At 57.3% G+C, this 19,159-nt stretch overlaps 1 protein-coding gene across 1 annotated transcript in view; it reads left to right on the forward strand.

The window, feature by feature from the left end:
- The window catches only part of NKAIN1 (sodium/potassium transporting ATPase interacting 1), a 38,584-nt gene extending 21,830 nt beyond the window's left edge, over positions 1-16,754 (forward strand). Inside the window, exons 2-7 of the mRNA XM_066564964.1 lie at positions 4,235-4,372; positions 4,878-4,958; positions 7,091-7,288; positions 8,132-8,192; positions 11,179-11,260; positions 15,072-16,754. Coding sequence (XP_066421061.1) covers positions 4,235-4,372; positions 4,878-4,958; positions 7,091-7,288; positions 8,132-8,192; positions 11,179-11,260; positions 15,072-15,081 — 570 coding nt within the window. The 3' untranslated portion in view covers positions 15,082-16,754. The remainder of the gene's footprint in view (positions 1-4,234; positions 4,373-4,877; positions 4,959-7,090; positions 7,289-8,131; positions 8,193-11,178; positions 11,261-15,071) is intronic.
- Positions 16,755-19,159: the final 2,405 nt, after the last annotated feature.

Below are 19,159 nucleotides of genomic sequence, written 5' to 3' on the forward strand. Positions count from 1 at the left end.
GCACGGTGGAAAAATCCCATTTTCCTCCAGCTCTGCCTCCCTGGTGCCACCTCCCTGAGCCCCAGCTGAGCTGGTGTCCCCACGGGTGTCCCCTCCCCACGGGTGTCCCCAGGGGTGTCCCCAGGGGTGTCCCCTCCCCACGGGTGTCCCCACGGGTGTCCCCTCCCGGCACTGCCCGCCCCTCACCCACTGATGGAGTTCGGTCCCTCCCGCTCCCATTCCCGGTGCACACAAATCCCTTCCAGGCTGGGATGAGCGGGACCAGCCCCCGCCCCCAGCCAATCGCTCTGATTTGCTGCCGAGAGAAGTTTTGGGGCCGATCGATGAACTCGTGAGTGTTTAATTAAGAGGGAGCCCTAAAACTCATTGCATGGATCAGCCGCAGGTTTATCTTAATTAGCTGCGGGACGGCGTTTGCATCCCGGCTCCGGCGGCGCTGGGGCTGGGAGGGGAGGGAGTGTGAATGGGGCTGGGAGCAGCGGGAATTCCCATTCCAGGGGCAGGGAGGATGCTCTGAGCCCACGGAACAATTTTGGCTCTGTTGGATGCTGCCGGGAAGTTTCTTGGGATGATGCTGAGCCCCGGAGCCAGGGCTGCTGTCGCCGAAGGGCTGGGGGTCCTGAGGGTCCCTCCCAGGGGCATTTTACCCTCCCAGGATCAGGGATGGTGCTCCAGGAGCTGGAGCAGCCCGAGGAGCAGCTCTGAGCTGAGGGTGCTCGCTCAGCCCTACAATTCCCTGGGCAGGGGCACCAAACCTGGACTCTCCCGCTGGAGGCTGTGCCTCAGTTTCCCCACTCGTGAAACACGTGGGGCTGCCCTTGGGATGCCCTCAGCAGGCACTGAGAGCCGGGGAGCTGCAGCCACACTGCCTTTGTGAGTCTCTGTCCCTTAACCTTAAGCTGCATCCCACAAGGATGGAAAATCCCAGATCTGCTCTTCCCATGGAGGGAAAAAGCTGGGATAACACAGCCAGGGAGCAGGGCTTTGTGGTGTAATTAGCAGCCCCTAATTAGCTGATCCATGGGGAAACCGGGGTGTTTATCCCGAGTTCTGCCTCTTTGGGATGGAGAAGGGTTTGCTTCAAGCAGGGTCCTCCCAGTTCCTCCTTTTCCAGGCTGGAATTAAGGAGCCACATGGGTGTGATCCCTTCACTCCAGATCCATGGGATGCCCTCAGAGGCTCCCCTCTATTGGATTTGTGGGGTGCCCCAATGAAGGAAGGAATTGAGAATCTGGCTCCATGTTCTCAGAAGGCTAATTTATTATTTTACTATATTATATTATATTAAAGAATGCTATACTAAACTATACTCAAGAATACAGAAAGGATACTTAGAGAAGGCTGAAAAGATAATAATGAAACTCGTGACTCTTTCCAGAGTCCTGACACAGCTGGGCCCTGATTGGCCAAAGAGTGAAAACAACTCCCAGCAGAATGCAATGGAACAATCCCCTGTGGGTGAACAATCTCCAAACACATTCCACATGAGCACAGCACAGGAGAAGCAAATGAGAGAAGAATTGTTTTCCTTTTCTCTGAGGCTTCTCAGCTTCCCAGGTGAAGAATCCTGGGCAAGGGGATTTTTCAGAGGCTGTGAATGCCGCACTCCCCAGCCCCATCCCTCAGCTGGGAGCATCCCTGGTACCCAAAGCTCCACCCAGCTCCACTGACAGCCCCCAGATGGATGGGTGCCCATAAACCCCCAGCACTGCACTCCCTGGATCATTCATTATTTCCATTCCTCAGTTAAGGAGATTTACAGCCTGGCTGTGAGTATTTCCAGAGGCTGCTTCCTCAGAGAGCTGAACCAGCAGGGAAGTGAATTCAGTTTCAGTGCAAACAGCCTTGTCCTGGCCCCACAGCCCCAGGGGCTGCTGCTCCAAGGGTTTGCATCACTTTTAACAGAAATCAAGGTCCTGCTGGCTCTGATCCAGCAGATCCTACCCCAGGGGTTGGGTAGGGGATGGGATATCACAGCCCTAGGGTAGAGCTGGGCTGAAATCAGTGGGAATTAGAGCCCTCACAGAGGACAACCAATGAGAATTTGGAGTGTTATGGGTGGGGAAACTGAGGCACGGCTGGTGGATGCACATCCTGGGGAAAAACTCAGGCAAGCACCTTCCCCAGCTCATTAATTCTCCCTGTAATTAGGGCTCACTAACTCAGCCGGGGATGATGCCTGGGACCCCCATGGGCTGTCCCCTCATTCTAGATCCCTTTGGGAGCTGCTGGGGAATGCAGGGGAGAGGCAAACCCCCTTTTCCCTGTGGTTTTCAGGATAAACTCCCCCTTTCTCTGGCAGAAAATTGGGGAATGGTGCTGTAGGGAGTACAGGGGGCCCTGAAGCTCTCAGGGTGAATCTGGGGCACCTCAAAGAGTGACAGGACAGGGCTGAGTAAAACAATTGGAAAAAAATTTGGGTTTACCAGGCGGCTGCTGTCCCTGCACCTTGTGGTGTGCCAGCATCCTCAAGTTCCCTAAAACTCCCTTAAAAGTTCTCTAAAAAACCATGGCCTCCTCCAAACCCCCATTTTTTGAATTAAACCCATCACTGAACATTCTAGCACTCCCACCTCGCCTTTGCTCACCCCTTCCTTGGAGCTAATCCTGTGATTAGGAGCAGTGGAGCCATAAATAAGTGCTGGGATCAGGGCTGGATCCCCTCAGCTGCTGGGGGATTTACCCCCTGCAGCACAGCCCCGTTTGTGGATTGCTGATGGTAACGGTGATCAGAGCCCCATGGACACACAGAGGATGGGCAGGAAATCAAAACACGGGAGCTGGAAATCAAAACACAGGAGCTGGAGGCTTTTCCCACCATAAATCATCCTTGGGATGGGTTTTCAGCAGTGCCTGAGCTCTGAGTGATGGGAAAGTGAGGCACAGAGTGGGGTCACATCTCCTTGGGTTCCCCTTTGGAACTCAAGGAGATGTGACATAATATAATATAATATAATATAATATAATATAATATAATATAATATAATATAATATAATATAATATAATATAATATAATATAATATAATATAATATAATATAATATAATATAATATATGCATTATATATTATACATCATATATTTATATTTAATGTTATGTATTATAATTTATTTTATTATGTATTGTATAGAAACATATTAATATATTATTTTTATATATTATATTGATATAATATAATATGTGTAAAATAATTTTCCCAATTATTGATATTACCAATACTGGGGACAGGACGTGCCTTGGCTTGTCTGGCCCTTGCTGCTGAACCAAACAGCAGCACTGTGGTGTTTCACCCACAGACACTTTTGCCTGCCTGGGTGTGTGGTGTTTCACCCCAGGGACACTTTTGGCTGCCTGGGTGTGTGGTGTTTCACCCACAGACACTTTTGGCTGCCTGGGTGTGTGGTGTTTCACCCCACAGACACTTTTGCCTGCCTGGGTGTGTGGTGTTTCACCCACAGACACTTTTGGCCGGCTGGGTGTGTGGTGTTTCACCCACAGACACTTTTGCCTGGCTGGGTGTGTGGTGTTTCACCCCACGGACACTTTTGCCTGCCTGGGTGCTGCAGTTGGCACGTGGGGACAAGTCCAGGCCTGCAGGAGCTCTGGTGCTGCTGGGATGGAGCTTCCCCCCATAACAGGGGCTGCTCCTGGGGTTTCCCTCTGGCAGAGAAGCTTTAAGGGGATGGTGAAGGAAAGGAGTCGGTTCTGATGGAGGGTTTGGATCCAGAGCTTTATTCTGGCCCTCAGGCCTCTGAATGCAGCACCAGCTCCAACAGAACTCCCTGAGCCCGTGGCTGCTGCTCCTTTAACCCCGGGGAGAGGGGCAGGGAAGGGGCAGGGAGGCACCAAGCAGGGACAGGAGGGGAGGGACAAAGGGACAAAGGACACCTGGATGGCCCAATGCCCCCCAGGGGTAGAGGGCATCCTTTGGATCTGCCAATCAATGCCCTCTGGAATGCCAGGAGTGCCAGACAGTGCTGGGAGGGGAGAGGAGAGGTGACTGACACAGCTGGGAGGGAATCCTCAGGGGAGGGACCCGGGCTTCTGAGCTAAACCCTGGAATCACACTGCAACACCCAATAACCCCAGTCCTGCTGGCCAGTGCACCACACAGACATTCCAGCCTACCCCAACCCTTATCCACAGAATTCCCAGCCATTCCCAGCTGTTCCTTGCCCTCAGCACCCCGGGGGTGCCCAGCCCTGATCCCTGCCCCCTCCCTGCTCTGTTGCAGGTCGCTGCTCTGGAGAGGCAGATCTTTGATTTCCTGGGATACCAGTGGGCCCCCATCCTGGCCAACTTCCTGCACATCATGGCCGTGATTTTGGGTATTTTTGGGACCATCCAGTACAGATCCAGATACCTCATGATGGTAGGTACCACCCTGGGGGTGCAGCAGCGTCAGCCCCAGGTCCCTCCTGTATCCCTGGGAACACCAAAGCTGTGGCTGCTCCATCCCTGCCAGTCCCCAAGGCCGGGCTGGACAGGGCTTGGAGTGGGACAGAGGGATTTGGGAGATGTCCCTGCCATGGCAGGGGTGGGAATTAGAGCCCTCACAATGGAAATCCAATGAGTATTTGGAGTTTTATGGGTGGGGAAACTGAGGCACAGCTGCTGGGAACATCCTCGGGAACAACTCAGGCAAGCACCTTCCCAACCTCATTAATTCTGCCTTTTAATTAGGGCTCACTAACTCAGCCTGGGATGATGCCTGGGGCCCCCAGGAGTTCTCCCCTAACTGATGAACGTTAAGGTCCCCCCCAGCCCAAACTGTGCTGTGATTTTGGGGTTCCACGATCCCAGCCCGGATCCCTGGATGGGCGGGGCGGGGCGGGGCCGGAGGGGATGCCCGTGCCCTGACCCCTCTCGTCCCGCAGTACGCGGTGTGGTTGGTGCTGTGGGTCGGCTGGAACGCCTTCATCATCTGCTTCTACCTGGAGGTCGGGCGCTTGTCACAGGTAACGTCCTCACCTTCCTCCTCTTCCTCCCTGCATCCTCCTGCCCTCCGTCCTGCCTGCTGGCCCGCCCTTGCCCTCCTCCTCCTCATCCTCCTCATCCTCATCCTCCTCCTCCTCCCCTCCCTCCTCCCCCAGAAGTGCCCCCCCAGGGCCCAGGGGTAAAAGCGGATGCGGGGGGCGCCTCCCCGGAGCAGGAATGGGATGGGATGGGATGGGATGGGATGGGATGGGATGGGATGGGATGGGATGGGATGGGATGGGATGGGATGGGATGGACAAACCAACAGCTCAGAGGGGCAGAGAGCGGCAGTTTCCGAACCCGAACCAAATTTCCTTTATCTCCACTGAGGGGAAAAAGGAGAAGCAGAACCCCGGGAACGGGATGAGCTGGGGCAGGAAAGCTCGGGGCAGCGTCTCTGGCAGGGATGGGGAGGGCAGAGGGTGAGAGGAGAACCCCCTGCTGTAAATTCTCTGTTTTCCCGGGATTTCTTGGGCTCACCGGGATCAGCATTCCCAGCCTTGGGACGTCACCCATGGGCCATGGGGTGAGGATGTGACGGGGCTGTGCCTCCACCACACCCTGCGCTGTTGAATTTTGCTTTTACACCAAAAAGAGCAAAACCTCCCGGGGGATGGGGCAGCACCGGGTGCTCCGAGGGAACCTTTGAACCCAGGGTCGGGGTTCCTGCGCGTCCCTCCCCGGCTCTGGGGACATCCCGCGGGGCTGGGGACAGCCAGCTCCGCTCTCTCCGTGCTGCCCCAAGCAGGGAGAAGCCTCTGGGGGTGTTCCATGGCTGGAACCTTCCCCGAGCAGCTCCAGGTCATTTGAGGCTCTCCCGGAGCGCTGAGTGTGCAGCACGACGGGGAGAGGGGGAGGATTCCCTCCCCCCGCGGGTTTTTGTGGAAATCCCGGTGCCCGTCACAGCTCCCCCCCTTCCCTGTGCCTCAGCCGCATCCTCCAGCTCCACAAACCCAAACCCACTCGCTCCCTTTCGGGGTTTTTGCCGCCCCCAGCAGCAAAAATCTTTTAATCCCAGATCGGTGATTTCCTGCAGGGGATGCTCGGCCCCAGCACAGCCGGGGGGGCACAGAGGGGCTGGGGGGGCTCCCCAAGGGTACCAGGGGGACCCTCATGGGCTGGGGGCTCCCCAGGGGTACCAGGGGGATTCTCACAGGGTGGAAAGGGGCAGCCAGGGGCTGGGGATTCTCCCCCTTGCAGGAAGCTGCTGCCTGCCCAAGGCCACCCCACAGCTGTTGGAGAGGACCCAGGCAGAGCCCCAAAGCTTGTGAGGGGCTGACAAGGAGGGGATGTGCTCCAGGGGGACCCTACAAGGCTCCCTGGGAGTGGGATGAGGGCATGGCAGCCCCAAAGCCCAGGGGAAGCAGCAGGGGCTGCCCTGCATCCCTGGAACACGCAGATGGGGTGCTGCCAATCACAAACACCCTCCCTGCCACTCTGGTCCCGCTCTGTGACACCCACCCTGTCACTGGGCACCCCCCGGGTGCTGCCTGAGCAGATGCCCACAGTGCCAGCATGGGAGGGAGCCCCAAGCCCCGGGCTGGGCTCAGGGAGATGCCCTGCTCTGACCTCAGGGAGCATCCTTGCCTTGGGAAAACCCATTTGCTGTCCAGCCCTCCTGCAAAGAGCCTTGGATCCACCATCCTTCTTCTTCCTTTTCTTCTTTCTTTCTTCTTCCTTTTCTCCTTCTTCCTTTTCTTCTTCCTTTTCTTCCTTCTTCCTTTTCTTCTTCTTCCTTTTCTTCTTTGTTATTCTTTATTGTTCTTTCTTTTCTTCTTTCTTCTTTCTTCTTTCTTCTTTCTTCTTTCCTTTCTTCTACTTTTCTTTTCTTCTTTCCTTTCTTCTTGTTTCTTTTCTTCTATCATTTCTTCTTTTTTCTTCTTTCTTTTCTTCTTCTTTCTTCTTCTTCTTTCTTTTCTTCTTTCTTTGTCTTTCTTCTTTCTTTTTTCTTCTTTTTTTTCTTTCTTCCTTCTTCCTTTTCTTCTTCCTCCTTCTTCCTTCTCCTTCTTCCTTCTCCTTCTTCCTTCTCCTTCTCCTTCTCCTTCTCCTTCTCCTTCTCCTTCTCCTTCTCCTTCTCCTTCTCCTTCTCCTCCTCCTCCTCCTCCTCTTGCAGGACCGAGATTTCATCATGACCTTCAACACGTCCCTGCACCGCTCGTGGTGGATGGAGAACGGCCCTGGCTGCCTGGTGACGCCGGTGCTCAACTCTGCGCTGGCTCCCGAGGATCACCACGTCATCACGGTCAGCGGCTGCCTGCTGGACTACCAGTACATCGAGGTGGTGAGCAGCGCCACGCAGATCTTCCTGGCGGTAAGGGCGCCCCTGCTCCCCCTCCGTCCCACACCGGGAATGGGACCGGCGGGGTGGAGGGGCTGGGCTGAGCAGAGGAGCCGCGGTGTCCCCGTCACCATTTCTGTCACCCAGAGAGGAGCAGGCAGAGCCCTGCCAGCACCCAGGGGGGTGTCTCACCCCAAAACTTGTCGGGTCGAGGGCTGGATGCTGCAGGGATGGAGGAATCACTCCTTGGGAATGAGCTGCTGGAATGTGCTGCCTGCCGGGAGGGAGGGGCTCCCCTTGCTGGTGACTGTCACCCCTGTGACAGGGAGGTGGCAATGGGACACGCCTGGAGGCAGAGCTCCCTAAAATGGAGCTTTGAGGGGAATCGGGGTTCCCAAAGGGGCTTCCAGCCCTGTGTGGGGCTCAGCACCCTCTGTGAGGTGCCAGCTCCAGCAGCCTTGGAGCCCCTCCTTGTGCAGCTGGATCCACCCAACCCTGCTGCACCCCAAATGGCACCGGGATGGGGCTCCCAAGGCTTCCAGTTCACTGCCAGGGCCCCCAAGTCACTCCCAGTGCCCCCCAGGTCACTCCCAGGACCCTCAGTTCACCCCCATGGTCACTCCCAGTGCCCCCAGGTCACTTCCAGTGCTCCCCAAATCACTCCCAAGGCCCCCAGTTCACTCCCAAGGCCCCCAGTTCACTCCCAGGGCCCCCATGGTCACTCCCAGGGCCCCCCTGGTCACTCCCAGTCTCCCCAGTTCATTTCCAGTGCCCCCAGGTCACTCCCAGGCCCCCAGCCATGCCCCCACTGGCACTGTGCCCGTTGTGCTGCCCATGCCTCCATAACCAGCCTCTCCCTGCCCTGTTTCTCCCCAGCTCTTCGGCTTCGTCTACGCCTGCTACGTCAGCAAAGTGTTCCTGGAGGAGGAGGACAGCTGTGAGTGCCTTGGCTGGGGGACAGGGACACAGGTCCTCAGCTGGTGCCACCCTGAGGGGATGGCAGCTCCCAGCGGGGTCTGGGGAGGCAATGCCAGGGTCCCTGACAGCTCAGGAAATCCCTTTAGTTGGGTTTTTTCCCTGTTTTCCCATCCCTGGTGAGGCAGAGCTGCTGGGCTGTGATGGGGCTGCTGTCACCTCCCTTCTCCCTTGGCAGCCACTGCGACTTGGGGACACTGTGTCCCCCAGGCTGTGTCCCCACTGCCAGGATTTCACCCCAAATCAGGGGAAAAACAGCATTTTAGGCAAAGTGAAGGCTGACTTTATCCAATCTGTGCTGCTCCTCCTGCTCCCACCCCAAACCCTGCAAACTCCCCTCGGGAAGCGCCCCGGCCCCGTGAACCAGGTGGTCGAGGCTGAGGCTGTCCAAGTACATTAAAAGCTCATCTGCCATTAATTAATTCCCACCAGCTGGCAGATCCCTGCAGGGCTGGACCACAGCCACCCGGATGTGCCCCTTCCCTGGGCTCAGCACTGGGCCTAGACTGGGCTCAGCACCGGGCTTAGACTGGGCTCAGCACCGGGCTTAGACTGGGCTCAGCACTGGGGTCAGGACTGGGATCAGACTGGGCTCAGCACCGGGATCAGACCAGGCATGGACTGAGCTCAGCACTGGGGTCAGACTGGGATCAGACCAAGCTCAGACCGGGCTCAGCACCGGGATCAGGACTGGGATCAGACCAGGCATAGACTGGGCTCAGACTGGGATCAGACTGGGATCAGACTGGGATCAGACCGGGCTCAGCACCGGGCTTAGACTGGGATCAGAACCGGGCTCAGCACCGGGATCAGACCAGGCTCAGACTGGGCTCAGCACCAGGCTCAGATCGGGATCAGACTGGACTCAGCACTGGGCTCAGACCAGGTTTAGACTGGGATCAGACTGGGCTTAGACCAGGCTCAGACCAGGCTCAGCACCAGGCTCAGACCAGGCTCAGCACTGGGATCAGACTGGGCTTAGACCAGGCTCAGCACCAGCCTCAGACCGGGCTCAGCACCAGGCTCAGCACCAGGCTCAGCACTGGGCTCAGACCAGGCTCAGCACTGGGATCAGACTGGGATCAGAACTGCGCTCAGCACCAGGCTCAGCACTGGGATCAGACTGGGATCAGAACTGGGCTTAGACCAGGCTCAGCACCAGCCTCAGCACCAGGTTCAGCACCAGGCTCAGCACTGGGATCAGACTGGGATCAGCACTGGGATCAGACTGGGCTCAGCACTGGGATCAGACTGGGATCAGCACCAGGCTCAGCACCCCCCCCCATGCCCACAGGTGGTCCCAGCCCAGCCCGGGGCTGCAGCACCCCCAGGTTTCCCCTCCTTTCCCATGGAAATAAAACATTCCCGTGGGGAATTGGCCTCTGCCTGGGGGAACAGCTCCTTTCCAAAGGGTTTACCCAGCGCTGGCGGCTCTGGAGCACGTTTGCACTCCCACAAACTCTGCATCCAACACAATTTTAATATTAATGCTGCCTCAGCCCAGGATGCAAATGCATCTTTTTAATGGAATATCTTATTAGATTTGAAATGGATGGATGGTGTCAAAATTGAGAGCTGGGGGAATATTGAGTCAGGAAGGGAAATATTGCAGGAGAGGGGGGCTCTGCCCTGGAGCTCTCAGCTCTCGGACACCCATGGATAACCCACCCCAGTGTGGGATTTGGGGATCCTGGAAAGGTTGGAATTCCCAGCCTAGCTGCACCTGGAGTCCATTCCTGTGCTGGCTGTGCCGGGGAGAGGGGTCAGGTCTGGGGAAAGACGGGGTGATCTGCGAGAAGTTGGGGCATGCTCACCCACCCAGGGCACCCCCAGAACCCCCAGGGCACCCCCAGCCCCCCAGAGCTGCCCTGGCACCGCTCGAGACGAGGGGCCGGGCTCTGATCCCCCGGACGGGGCTCGGAGCCGCCAGGCTGGAAACCCCAGCGGTGAAAGCTGCTCTATGGAGCCTGCAATCCCCCGAGGCGACAGCCCCAAAGGAGCGCTGATTCCCCCGTAACTGTCCCGCAATGCCGAAATGCCAGCCCCGCGGGCAGCGGGGGGAATCGCGCCCTCTCTGTGCGGCGGGGCTGTGCTGGGGAGAACGGACGGGAACGGAGCCGCTGCCCCCGCGGGAGCTGCTCCGGCTCCTTCCCCCCATTTCCCCCCGCTGTTTTCCCGGGATGCTGCCGCGATCCCGGCTGCTGTTCCCTGCGGTGAAGCCCTGGCCGGGGGTGCCCCTGTGCCTCCCTGCGTGCTCCATTCCAGGCTGCAGAGAGCCCGTGGGGTCTCCAAAGCTGCCTGGACAGAATTCCAAGTGCCCCGGGGGACCCTGCCTGAGCAGGGGATTGGGCTGGGTGACCCCCAGGGGTCCCTTCTGATCTGATCCAGTTTGTGGCTCTGATTTATTCCCTTGGGAATGCAGCACTGGGATCCCCGGGATGCTGGGGTGGCTCAGGGTCACCAAATCACGGGATGGTTTGGGTGGGAAGGGACCTGAAATCCCCTCCAGTGCCACCCCTGCCATGGCAGAGACACCTCCCACTGTGCCAGGTGCTGCCAGCCCCAATGCCCAGCCTGGCCTTGGGCACTGCCAGGGCTCCAGGGGCAGCCACAGCTGCTCTGGCAATTCCAGCCCAGCCCCTGCCCACCCTGCCAGGGAACAATTCCCAATTCCCAAGATCCCACCCAGCCCTGCCCTCTGCCACTGGCAGCCATTCCCTGCCTCCTGTCCCTCCATCCTTGGCCCCAGTCCCTCTGCAGCTCTCCTGGAGCCCCTTCAGGCCCTGCAAGGGCTCTGAAGAGTTTCCCAATTTCACACTGAGCACTCGCATTTCCCTGGGGTGTCACATTTTGATGGGATGCAGCTGCAGCCCGGGATGTTCCCATCCCATGGGGATCTCCCTGCTGCCCTTCCCGGCTCACCCCGCTGCTCTCCCGGCTCTCCCCAGTTGATTTCATCGGCGGCTTTGACTCCTACGGGTACCAGGCACCCCAGAAGACGTCGCACCTGCAGCTACAGCCGCTCTACACGTGAGTGCCGGGGTGCTCAGGGGTGCAGGACCCTCAGTGTGCCCACACTTGGGGCTGCGCATCCTCCCCGCAGATCCCCAGGCTCCACCCGGGCAGGGTCGGGCGCTCTGGGGAGGATCCCGCTCGCGGTTTGTGTTCGCTGGTTTTGTGTTCCCTGGGTTTTGTTCGCTGAGTTTTGTTTGCTGGGTTTGTGTTCGCTGGGTTTGTGTTCGCTGGGTTTGGGTTTGTTCGCTGGGTTTGGGTTTGTTCACTGGGTTTTGCTCGCTGGGTTTTGCTCGCTGGGTTTTATTCTCTGGGTTTTGTTTGCTGAGCTCCCCCGCCGTGCCCGGGGCAGAATCCCTCTCCTGATAAGCGCAGCCGACTCCTCCTCGCTCTCCCTCCCCGTTAAGCCGAGCTCGGTAAACACTCCAGCGAGATAAGGCTCGCAAATCTAAAGGGATTAACCTCGAGCAGGCTCTGCCCGCTGCCAAAAATTAATTATATTTTAAGCCTTGGATGCAAATTGAAGGGCAGGCAATGCCATTGGGGAGGCAGAGAGGGGCTGGGAGGGGACAAATCCATCTGTGACACTGCTGGGCCCTCCCTGGGGACACTGATGGGGTGGGGGGGAGCACCCATGGGTGCTGCGCCCCCTGCACGGGGCTGCTCCTTCCCTGGGAGCCCCCTGGGTGTGGGTGGGACACAGATGGGGACATGGATGGTGGCATTGGCACCTCCTGGCACATCCTGGGGGTTACTGGGGTGTCCTCCCTCACCTTGGGGGTCCCAGGAGTTTTGTCCCATGGATGGGACACGTCCCCTGTGTCCCTTCAGCCCTGCCTGGGTGGGACTGGGCAAAGCCACCATGGGCAGAGGGACAGGGGAGCCACCCTGACCCCTCCAGGGCACAGGGGAGCCTGTCCTGTCCCCATGTCACACCTCAGAGCACAGAGGAGCCTGTCCTGTCCCCAGATCACCCCTCAGAGCACAGGGGAGCCTGTCCTGTCCCCCATGTCACCCCTCAGAGCACAGAGGAGCCTGTCCTGTCCCCATGTCACCCCCAGGGCACAGGGGAGCCTGTCCTGTCCCCCATGTCACCCCTCAGAGCACAGAGGAGCCTGTCCTGTCCCCCATGTCACCCCTCAGAGCACAGAGGAGCCTGTCCTGTCCCCAGATCACACCTCAGAGCACAGAGGAGCCTGTCCTGTCCCCCATGTCACCCCTCAGAGCACAGAGGAGCCTGTCCTGTCCCCATGTCACCCCCAGGGCACAGGGGAGCCTGTCCTGTCCCCATGTCACCCCCAGGGCACAGAGGAGCCTGTCCTGTCCCCATGTCACCCCTCAGAGCACAGAGGAGCCTGTCCTGTCCCCTATGTCACCCCTCAGAGCACAGAGGAGCCTGTCCTGTCCCCCATGTCACCCCCAGAGCACAGGGGAGCCTGTCCTGTCCCCATGTCACCCCCAGGGCACAGAGGAGCCTGTCCTGTCCCCAGATCACCCCTCAGAGCACAGAGGAGCCTGTCCTGTCCCCTATGTCACCCCTCAGAGCACAGGGGAGCCTGTCCTGTCCCCCATGTCACCCCCAGGGCACAGGGGAGCCTGTCCTGTCCCCCATGTCACCCCCAGGGCACAGAGGAGCCTGTCCTGTCCCCATGTCACCCCCAGGGCACAGGGGAGCCTGTCCTGTCCCCATGTCACCCCCAGGGCACAGAGGAGCCTGTCCTGTCCCCATGTCACCCCCAGGGCACAGGGGAGCCTGTCCTGTCCCCATGTCACCCCTCAGAGCACAGAGGAGCCTGTCCTGTCCCCATGTCACCCCCAGGGCACAGGGGAGCCTGTCCTGTCCCCATGTCACCCCCAGGGGCACAGCAGACCCTGATGGCACAGGGGTCAGGGCTGAAAGCTGCAGGATTTGGGGAAATCAGCTCAAAATTGGATTTGAAGTGCTGGGACAGCAGCTTTGGACACACAGGGAACACAAAAGCTGCTGGCACAGAAGGCTGGGGCTGTGTCACCAGGTGGGGACACCTCGGCTCCTGGGGGTCCCTGTCCCTATCCTGGGGGGTTGTTCCCTCCCTGTGCCCTCTGCCCCTCCCAGTGTCCCCCTGGCACTGCCCCAGCTGCCAGGGACCCGGGCTGGGGTGTTGGGTGACACCAGGACACTGTCACCGCCCTGCCAGCTCCTCCCTGTCCCCAGCAGCTCATTAATGAGCCACTGATTAATTAATTAATGCAGTTGTCATTTCCATGTCCGCTCCATCCCCCTGGCAGCCGGGGGCAGCTCAGGGACTCAGGGGTGCCCCTGTCCCCAGAGGAGGGGACACGGAGAGGACAAGGAGGGGACACAGGGAGGGCTCCTCCCACCAGCCAGGGGACAAACAAGGGCTGGCCTGGCTCTGTGGGGCAGGTCACTCCTGTCCCCAGGTCACTCCTGTCCCCAGGGTCAGCCGGGCTGCAGCAATTACAGCTCATTCTGCAGTTTCTAATTAGCTGTGATTGAATTAACGGACACGTGAAGAGATCCGGGAATAATAACAATAACAAAAACAATATAATTATTATTAATTATAATAATTTTACTATATCGTTAATTATTTTAATTATTATTAATTATTATTAATTAATAATAATATTATGTCATTATTCATTATTCATTATCGTTATTTTATATTATTATTATTATTATTATTATTATTATTATTATTATTATTATTATTATTATTATTATTATTATTATAATATTGTTGTTAACAATAACAACAATAAGGAAAACCTGTGATATAACAACGGTTTAATAATTGAAATGAAGCAAAATATAATAACCAGAATAATAGCAGTAGTAATAGTGGTAATAGTTGTAGTAGCAAGTGTATTATTATTATTAATAAAAATAAAAAGCGACGACAATAATAGGGAGAACTTGTGGGGTAACAACAGTTTAATGACTGAAGTTAAGAAGAATATAATAACAAGAATAATAGTAGTAGGAGGAGCTGTATTATTATTATTAATAAGAAGAAAAATGTCAACAATAACAGGGAAAACCTGTGTGGTAACAACAGTTTAATAACTGAAATAAATGAATATATAGTAACAGGAATAATAGTAATAGTAGTAGTTATAATAGTTGTAGGAGGAGCTGTATTATTATCAATAAAAATAAAAATAGCAACAACAATAACAGGGAGAACTTGTGGGGTAACAACAGTTTAATAACTGAAATTAAGCAAAAGATAACAAGAAGAATAATAACACTAGTATAATAGCAGCAACAGTAGAATAATAGCACTAGTAGCAGTAGCAACTGTATTATTATTAGTATTAATAATAACAACAATAAAATTATTAATGATAACAACGATAGCAATGCTGATTATAACAACAATAATAAAAATTAAAAAATAAAATCCAAAATAAAAATAAAAATAAAAATAATAAAAATAAAAAAGACAAAAAAGATAAAATAAAAAAGATAAAATAAAAATAAAATTATAATAGACACACCAAGAAGAGAGAAGGATGAACCCCAGGAACACGCTGTCCCCATGTGAGGGGACACCAGCCCCGCTCCCCAGCCGCTCTCTGACATTTTTGGGGGTGGAAGAGAGCAGTGACCCCATGAGCAGGGCGTCACTGTCCCCTTCTGGCCGCGGCTCTTTGTCCCCATGTGGGGACACCCCATGGGCTCTCTCCCATCCCTTCCTGTCCCCTCTTTGTCCCCATGTGGGGACACTCCATGGGCTCTCTCCCATCCCTTCCTGTCCCCTCTTTGTCCCCTCCTGGGCACACTCCGCGGGTTCTCTCCCAGCCCCTGCTGTCCCCTCTTTTCCAGCTCGGGATAACCGGAGCCAGCGGCGCCAGGACCCCGCGGTGCCACCACCCCCTGATGCCACCACCCCCGGCGCGACGGGGCCACCACCCTGCTGCAGCCCGGGACATGGCGGGGGCCGTGCCACCCCCTGGGCACCCCCTGCCCGCCGTGGGGACACGGGGACAGCGCGGAGGTGGCAGCGCTCACGGGACACCGCTGGATGTGTTTGTCCCAGCCTGGCTTTTCCTTGGAGCAGCGGAGCAGGCTCGGGACAGGGACAGGGACAGCACCGCCCTGGGGACAGGCGGGCTCGGGACAATGTCCTGACACTCCGGATCTGGCTCAGACTGGCTCCGAGCACGGGATTGGTGCTCCCGGCAGGAATTCTCCCACCGGGATGAAGCAGCAGTGCCGGGACGCTCTGGGACGCTCCGAGGAGTCGGATCCATCCATCAGCATCGCCTCGACCCCAGATTTGCGGACACGGGGGACACACAGGACCCTGAACCCCCCTGCACCCCCTCCCTGCCACGTTTTGGGGGCCTTGCTCTGAGCTGGGAGCCCCGAGGCTGCCGCAGCCCAGCCCCTCCCCGGCCCTTGGAACGATCTGATGAATGTTTTGGGTTTTGCTTTGGGATTATTTTTTCCAATCATTTCTTTGGGTTTTTATTTAATTTAAAGTGCCTGAGTAGACTCTGGCTGAGCTGGGCCCCCCCCCCCCAAGGCTGACACCGTGCCTTCAGCAGGGCTGGGACCCCCAGAGCCCCCCCAAACCTCACCCAGGGCTAGGGGTCCCACCCTGGTCCCTTCATCCGTGGGGGGCTCAGTGCCAAATTCATCCATCAGCTCCAGTGGCACAGGGACACCGGCACTGGGGGAGGATTTTGGGGGGTGTGAGATGGGCTGGGCAGGGATTGCTTTGCAGGAGGAAGATCAGCTGGGAAGGAAAAGCCTTGGAAGAAAGTGGAAGGAAAAAAAAAAAAGGAGTTTCCTGGAGTGTCCCAGCTGCCCAGAACCTTCTCGCTCTCCTTTCTGTGGGATGTGGCTCCTCCAGGATCCTGGATCTGCTCCCAGGCCCACCCTGCCCCCCTGGGAGGGAGCTGGGGAATTTGGGTGGATTTCACCTCCCAGCTGTTTCTCCTCCAGTGCCAGGGGAGTTTTTTACACCCTGGAATGGTTTTTGGCCCTTCCCAACAGGGAGCCCTGGAAGTGCCAGGGCGCGGAGCTGGGATGGGCTGAGCCACCTCCAGCCAAGCTGTGAACTCTACAGGCAATAATTTTCCACCCTTTGCCCCTATTTTTCCATGGAAAATCGTGTTTTTTTCAGGCAGTGATCCCCCTCATCCCCCAGTACACATCCCCATCACCAAGCCCTGGAGCCAGCAGCATCTTTGGGGTTTATTTTCCTCTCCAGGACCAAGGGTGCTGCACTGGCCTGCTCTGGGATGGGATGGACAGGCAGACACTCCCCTGCTCCCAACCCTTCCCAAACGCAGCAGGAAGCAGCAGGAAGAGCTCACTGCATTAAAGCTCTGGGGAAGAGCCTCCCTCCCTCCCTCCCCTGGGCTCCACAGGGGCCAGGCACGGCGCTCCAGGACCTTGGGTGTTTCTGTTCCGTTGGCTTGGTTTTCTATGAGCCCGTCTTTGTAACGTGAATTGAGGATTTCTTTTCTATTCTGTAATTATAAAAGTCAAAGGAAAGTTTCAGCTGGTGCTGTTCTGCTTTGGGGCATTTCCCTTCCCCAGGCAGTTCAGGTGATTAAGGTGGGGGTGGTTTTTAATTTTTTTTCTTAATTCTTTTTCTCTTTTTCCCTTCCTTGACACTGTCACCTCCCTCCTCAGGGCTCTGAATGCCCGAGATTTCCCCATCTTATATCATGGAATGGTTTGGATTGGGAAAAGAGCTTAAACCCCATCCAGTGCCACCCCTGCCATGGCAGGGCCACCTCCCACTGTGCCAGGTGCTGCCAGCCCCAATGCCCAGCCTGGCCTTGGGCACTGCCAGGGCTCCAGGGGCAGCCACAGCTGCTCTGGGCACCCTGGCAGAGCCTAAACCTCTCCAACCAGGCCTTGCCAGGCTACAAACCCCTGTGGCAAATGGCACTGGGGGCACCTGGAACCATCCAGGAAATCATTCTTTCCTTTCCTTTCTCCATTTGCTGCAATGGTTTTTGCTGCTGGTTTCCATCCTGGATTGAGGAATGGGAATGCCAGAGTGGTTTGGGTGGGAAGGGATCTTCAATGCCAGCTCATTGCAGCCCAGGGCCACCTCCCACTGTGCCAGGTGCTGCCAGCCCCAATGTCCAGCCTGGCCTTGGGCACTGCCAGGGCTCCAGGGGCAGCCCCAGCTGCTCTGGCAATTCCAGCCCAGCCCCTGCCCACCCTGCCAGGGAACAATTCCCAATTCCCAAGATCCCATCCAGCCCTGCCCTCTGCCACTGGCAGCCATTCCCTGCCTCCTGTCCCTCCATCCTTGGCCCCAGTCCCTCTGCAGCTCTCCTGGAGCCCCTTCAGGCCCTGCAAGGGCTCTGAGCTCTCCCTGGAGCCTTCTCCTCTCCAGGGCAGCACCCCCAGCTCTCCCAGCCTGGCTCCAGAGGGGCTCCAGCCCTGCAGCAGCTCCGTGGGCTCCTCTGGGCTCTCTCCAGCAGCTCCAGGTCCTTGATTTCGGAGGCTCCAGGGCTGGGACAGCTCTGCAGGTCGGTTCATTCCATGGCCACAGCACTCCAGCATCCCACGGACCCCCATCCGGGGAGTCCATCCCACCGCGCTCCTCCCCAGCTGGGTGGGAGGGGCGAACCCTTCCCCTGCCCCCACCACGGATCTGCCTCTTCCCCAGCAACCTCCCAGCCCAGCCCAGCCCGGCCCGGCCCAACCCAACCAGGCTCCGCAGCCGGGCCGGGCACACCGGGACATCCTCCAGAGGTGGTGGAGCTGCAGCTTCGCCCTCCTGGGAAGGGCGGGAGAGCATCAAACTGGAGGCTGGAATGGACTCCTTAAAGTGGTTTTCCATTAAAACCTTTAATTTTGGGACACAAGTCCGAGTTTATAACCGCAGGTTTGGTTTTAGAGCCAGAATCGTGTTTTGAGAGCAGCAGGGGGAATTCTTGTGACGGGGCCAAAGCTGTCCCAAATGTCACCTGTGCCGTGTGATGTCCCCACCCCGTCCCCAGCCGAGCCTGGAGCCGGGACACGGGTGCAGCGCCCCAAAAAACCATCGGGGCTCCCCAGATTTAAAATCCAGAGAGTGTGGGCATTGCATTGATCCTCACAGACACGGGGGAGTCTGGAGGGTCGCTCTGAACTCTGGCCCCAGCCGGTCCCTCTGCACAGCCCACGTCCCATTCTCACGGTCCCCGTCCCCTTCCCTACACACCCTGTCCCATTCCCACAGCTCCTGTCTCCTCACCAAAACCCTGTCCCCTCCTGAAACCCCTGTCATCCCCCCCAGCCCCTGTCCCCTCACACTGTCCTTGTTCCCTCTCCAAGTCCCTGTCCCCTCCTCACACCCCTGTCCCGTCCCCAGCCCTGTCCCCTCTCCAAACCCTTGTCCCCTCCCAGCCCCTGTCCCCTCCCCAAACCCCTGTCCCCCTCACACAGCCCCTGTCCCCTCACACAGGCCCTGTCCCCTCCCAGCCCCTGTTCCCTCACACAGGCCCTGTCCCCTCCCAGCGCTGTCCCCTCACACAGCCCCTGTCCCCTCCCAAAACCCCTGTCCCCCCCCCAAACCCCTGTCCCCCCCACACAGCCCCTGTCTCCTCACACAGTCCCTGTCCCCTCACACAGCCCCTGTCCCCTCACACAGTCCCTGTCCCCTCACACAGTCCCCGTCCCCTCACACAGCCCCTGTCCCCCTCACACAGTCCCTGTCCCCTCACACAGCCCCTGTCCCCCTCACACAGCCCCTGTCCCCTCCCCAAACCCCTGTCCCCCCACACAGCCCCCGTCTCCTCACACAGTCCCTGTCCCCCCCACACAGCCCCTGTCCCCTCACACAGTCCCTGTCCCCTCACACAGCCCCCGTCTCCTCACACAGTCCCCGTCCCCTCACACAGCCCCTGTCCCCCCCACACAGCCCCTGTCTCCTCACACAGCCCCTGTCCCCTCACACA

This window comes from Molothrus aeneus, chromosome 23 (assembly GCF_037042795.1).
Source record: "Molothrus aeneus isolate 106 chromosome 23, BPBGC_Maene_1.0, whole genome shotgun sequence".
Classification (NCBI taxonomy): domain Eukaryota; kingdom Metazoa; phylum Chordata; class Aves; order Passeriformes; family Icteridae; genus Molothrus; species Molothrus aeneus.